The sequence below is a fragment of the Zosterops lateralis genome, assembly GCF_965231275.1.
Source record: "Zosterops lateralis genome assembly, chromosome: 27".
In the NCBI taxonomy this organism is placed as follows: Eukaryota; Metazoa; Chordata; class Aves; order Passeriformes; family Zosteropidae; genus Zosterops; species Zosterops lateralis.
The window spans coordinates 3,517,140-3,522,483 of record NC_139787.1 but is presented as its reverse complement, the minus strand read 5'-3'; the positions used below and the strand labels follow the sequence as shown (position 1 = coordinate 3,522,483).

General features: G+C 64.4%; 1 protein-coding gene across 1 annotated transcript; it reads left to right on the top strand.

The window, feature by feature from the left end:
• Positions 1-312: 312 nt before the first annotated feature.
• LOC310919444 (low affinity immunoglobulin gamma Fc region receptor III-A-like) lies at positions 313-2,491 on the top strand (the record flags this gene model as incomplete). Its single annotated transcript, XM_083878809.1, is given in 5 exon segments — positions 313-343; positions 832-956; positions 960-1,209; positions 1,461-1,733; positions 2,214-2,491. Coding segments are annotated over 5 exon segments (957 nt in total).
• Between the last annotated feature and the right edge of the window lie 2,853 nt (positions 2,492-5,344).

Here is a 5,344-nt window from a genome sequence, read left to right as displayed (position 1 = left end):
GACCCCCATTCCCAGTGACTCCTCCTTCTCATGACCCCCATTCCCCAGGTACCCCATCCCAGGGTCCCCAAACCCCCTGAGCCCCCACTCCTGATATCACCATGTCCCACTTTGTGCCACCCAGCCTTGTCCCCACCCAGCCCACAGCCCGTCCCGAGCTTGTGGCCACCCTGCCCCCAACAAGGGCCAGAGCCACGTTGGGGACACGGCCTGACCTCACTTCCTTCCCCGTTCTTTGGAAAAGCCACCACCCAGGGGACAGCCACCCCTGACAGTGAGTGACAGCCAGCCTGGATGGTCAGAGACACGGGGATGGCTGGGAAGGTGGTGCTGCTCCTGTGGGGTGAGTGCCCTGGGCATGGGAATGGGCCCTGGTGAGGGAGAGACTGGTAGGGAGGGGGCCACAGGGGGGCTGCGGGGTCCCCTGAGGTCCCCAAAGCCAGCAGAGCCAGTGCAATGAGGGGATCAGGGTCATGAGGTGGCTGTGGGGACAGGAGAAGGGGGACAGGACTAGAGGGACCAGAAAGTGGGGAGAGGAATTATGGGACTGGTGCAGCTGTGAGGACAGGGACAGGGTGACAGGGATGCAGGGACAGGGACAAGGGGACAAGCACCATGCAGAAGGGCCATGGGGACAGAGGCCATGGGGCTGGTGGGCGTGACCTGTGCCAGCACAGGGTCCCCATGCCTGGGGTGTCCACAATGTCCTCATGTCCTGCCTGACCATGGGGTGGCTGCAGTTCCTCAACCTCTGTGCCACACCAGTGTCCCCCTGGTGACAGTTCAGGGACAGCCCCCACACCCCATGCCCCCATACCTCTCTCCCCACAGTGCCACCCCCACCCAGCCCTGTGCCTTCTCCCTTCCAGCCCAGACCCTCGGCCTCGCTGGTGAGTCCTCGGGGGATGCCATGTCCCCACTCTGCTGTCCCCAGCCCCACATTGGCCCTGGCAGGCTGATGTCCCCTGTCACCCACAGGTGCCCAGACCACCCAGCTCCTGGTGGAGCCCCCCTGGAGGCCGGCGCTGCTGTGGGACCGGGTGACACTGACCTGCCAGGCCTTGGGGACTGCTGGTGCCACCACCTGGTACAAGGACGGGCAGCGATGGGGACAGGAGGGACCTGACAACATCACTGTCACCAAGAGTGGCACCGACACGTGTGACAGACCTGGCACTGGGCGCAGCCTCCCTGTGACAGTCTCAAATGGTGAGGAGGGTTTGGGTGCCCCCAGGGTGGCACCTGGGGCACTCCGAGTGCTCTGGGTGGGCTCCACTCCATGGGTCACCTCCTGGTGTGACCAGAGCCCGTCGCCTGCACACGGGGACATCCCAGAGCATCCCAGTGCAGGGGGAACCTGTTTGTGGAATTCGGGACCCCTGGTGCTCTGGGTGTGACTCAATGAGTGGTCCCCACAAAAATGGGACCCCCCCGGTGTGACAGGACCCCATGTCCCCCAGAGTGGCTGGTGCTGCAGGTGCCGGCGTGGCCACTGATGGAGGGGGACACAGGGACACTGCGCTGCCGGGGCTGGCAGAACAATCCGGTAACCCTAGTGCAATTCTACCATGGGGACAAGAAGGCGAGCAGGTCCCCCAGTGGGACCGAGCTGTCCCTGTCCCCTCTGCAGCTGCACCACAGCGGTGACTACCACTGCCAGGGCTGGGTGTACTCTGAGGAATCAAGGTCATTGGAGCAGCACAATTCGGCGCCGGTGACAGTGACAGTGCACGGTGAGCCTCACCCCCACAGCCTCCCTAGATCCCCTGCTTGAGGACACTCAGCCCCATCTGGCGACCCCCAGACATGTCTGAGGACCCCCATTACTGCCCAGACCCCCCATCCCTGCCACGGGTCTCATCCCTCATCCATCTGGGTCTCTCACCTGATCCTCCAGCCCTACATGGATACCCCCATCTTTCCTGTAAACTTCTTCTCTGTTTCCCCATCACTGCTTGGGTATCCCTCCTTATCTCCCCATCCCTCACTGGGTCGCTTCACCCGTCCCTGGGTCAACACCACCCCTCCCTAATCTCCCCCCACGGTCCCCAGGTCCCACCATCCCCTCCCAGGGCCCCAAAACTTCCCTGGGATTCCTTTCCAGGCCTCCCCCCAGCTCTGCCACCCCTCTTCCTCACTGGGATCCTCCTGCCCCTCTCCATGCCCACCCTCCCTGTATCCCTCACTGTCCCCTGCTGTTGCCCCTCCCACAGAAATCCCGATCCCGTGGGTGTCCATGTGGGCACAGCCCCCCAGGGAACAGGTGGCATCAGGAGACCGACTGGTGCTGAGCTGTGAGGTGGCTGCAGGAACACATCCCCTGACCTTCACCTGGCACCAGGGGGGCTCAGGGACACTGCTGGGCACCGGCCCCCAACTGGAGCTCCGGCACTTTGGGGACAATGACAGCGGCCACTATCACTGCCGGGTCAGCGATGGGGACAGCGTGGCCAAGAGTGTCCCCCTGAATGTCACTGTCCTGGCTGAGTAGGACCCTCGGACTGGGGGTGACCACACCCATGGCCCCCCCAGCCCACCTCACCAGGTGCCAGCCCTGTCTGTGTCCCCGCAGTGCCCGTGGCCAATGCCACCATCACCCCCGGTCCCCTGTCACACCAGGTGCACACAGGTGACCCCGTGACCCTGCGCTGCTCAGTGCAGGTGGGCTCAGCCCCTGTCAACTTTACCTGGATGCGTGACGGGAAGACGGTGGCCTGGGATCCCGTCCTGGAGCCTGGGGACATCCATGTGGGACATTCGGGCACCTACCAGTGTGTGGCCACCAACCAGCTGGGACAGGACGGGCACCGCGTGTTCCGGGCACTCAGCCCTGAGCTGGCCCTGGAGGTGACCCCTGGCTCACCCTGGGTCACAGGTAGGCTCACAAGGGGTCACATGGGGTGTTCAGGAGCCCTGGAGTTCAGGGTGACCCTGCTGTGTCCCCCTCTGTCCTCAGCAGTGGCTGTGAATGTCGGCAGGACCCTCCTGTTCCTGGTCCTGCTCCTGGCTGCCATCGGGGGCTGTCACTGCTGGCACCGCCGGGGTGGGTGACAATGTGGGGTGGGGGTCCTGGGGTAAGGGGAAGCCCCCAGAGTGGGGGCAGAGATGGGGCACCACCCAGGGCCCCTGAGCTGGGGGAAACTGAGCCCACAGTGACCTCGACAGGGGATCCTCGGAGGGGCGGGATTTGAGAGGAATTTGGAGAGTCTTGGCTGGGCTCCAGGTCCATCCCTGGGTAGCCTTTGAACAAGCATTGGGGTGGCACTGGGTGCTCCTGGAGGGTTTGGGGAGCTCTTGGAGGGCCGTTCAGGAATGTGGAGGGATCTTTCTGGGGTCCTGGGGGAGTCTGGGGTGTGCCCCTCCCTGCTGAGCTTAGAGTTCCAGGGGATCAGAGTGTTGGGGACAATGGGGACTTGGGAGCCCTGTGATGGTGCAGAAGTTTTGGGGGGTTCAGGGGTTCTTGGAGTGTCCAGGAGGGAATCAGTGGCCCAGTGGGTTTCAGGGCTCCAATGGGGATTTGGGGGTCCTGTGGGTGGTTGGAGCTGCCGAGGTCCCAGGAAGGTTCAGGGGTCCCGGGCTCCCCAAGTTCACCCCCTCCCCTTTTCCTTTCAGTTGCCAGGAAACCCCAGGACAGGTGAGTGGGGGGCTCTTGCCAGGACTCCCTTTTCCTCCCCCTCAGAAACCCCTCAGACCCCCCTTATCCCCACAGGACCCCCCCAGAGGAGGGGGCAGTGCTGGACCCCCACATCGCGAGCACCGAGCAGGCAGGGGGTGAGTACAGGGGGGACAGGGACACGTCACCCACGGGTGTCACCCCCCACCCAGGTCCCCACAATCACTGCCACTCTCAGGGCCCCCACAGGTGTCCTCTGGCCCTGCCCCACCTCAGGATACACAAGTGACCAACACGGAGCTGCCAAGACCTTATAAGGGACAGAGGGACCCCAGTGACACCTTTGAGAGTGTGCTGTGACACTGGGGGACACTGGCAGCACTGGGGGGCATCGATTCCTCTCAGGGGTTCCTTTTTGCCTTTCACAACACCCCACGGGTCTCCTCAATCCCCCTCTCAGTGTCAGGGGGGCACACAACCCCTGCCTCTCTTATTGAATCCAAAATGCTGCTTTCTGATTAAATTGGGAAAAATGTTTGGGTTTTCTTTCTTTTGTTGAGTTCTGTCTGTCCATATTGTGAAGGAGGAGGGTCCCGGTCAGGTTGTTGAGCAGATCCGTGTGGGATTTGCAGGAGTTTTGGGGCTCTCTCATTCCCTTGGGGACAGGGACAAAATGATCAATTGGGGCATTTCCGGACTGGTTCCCTCGCAGCTGCCCCGCACAGGGGAAGGAGCTGCCGCTCCCTGTTTGTCCCCTCTGGGTGACACCGGCCAAGGGCTCGGGGACCTGCGGCGGTGCCGCCCCGTGGCCACGGGCACCGATCCCGCAGCTGCCGAGCCCCTCGGGCCGAGCCCAGCTCAGCCCATCCCCGGCCCAGCCCTGCCCGGTGCCCCCCGGTGGCCAAAGCCCCGCACCCGGCGCTCCCCGAGCGGCGTCTGAGCCCCGGAGCTGCTGCGGAGCCTCCGCCGGGCCCGGCCCTGGGGCGGGCGGGGGGCGCCGGGAGGGAGGTGCCGGGAGGGCCGAGGGGACCAGGGAGCCCGGGGAGGAGCCCCCGGCACTGCGGGAGCCGAGTCCTGCCCTCGGGTCACTGTCGCACGTCGCGGCTGCCATCGCGCTGCCGGGGCCGGGACTGTCCCGGGCTGCGGGCACCGACGGTGGCCCTGTGTCCCCAGCGGCTGTGACAGTGTGTCCGAGGCCACTGTCGCCGTGTGTCGGGACCGGCTGTTGCCGTGGCAACGGGACCGACAGCTCCGGGCACTGACGGGGCGCCCATTTGGGGTCACCACTTCAGCCCCAGCACGGCCGGGGGGCAGAGCCACTGCTCGATCTTTCCACGCTCGTCCCCAGGACAGGATCCCCTGGATGTGCCACCCCCAGGATGTGTCACCCCCAGAACAGGGACACCCCTGAACAGGGACAGGACCCCCTGGATGTGCCCCCCAGGACAGAACCCGCCCCTCCCGTCTGACTCAGCACAAACGGCCTCTTCCTTCTGCTGCAGGAGAGAGAAAGTGAAAGTGTGGGGGGCACAAGGCCGGACACCCCCAGTCCCCAAACGCCCCCACCTCTCCTACAGCCCCCGCACCCTTTTTCCCCTCCCTGGGGCCCCTCAACCCGGTACCTGCTCAGGAGCTCCCCAGGATCGCTGAGCAGGGAACTGGAGGGGGATGCAAAAGTTACCGAAAAAGGAAGGAAATGGAAATGAAGAGAGGAAAAAGCCCCTCGGGTTT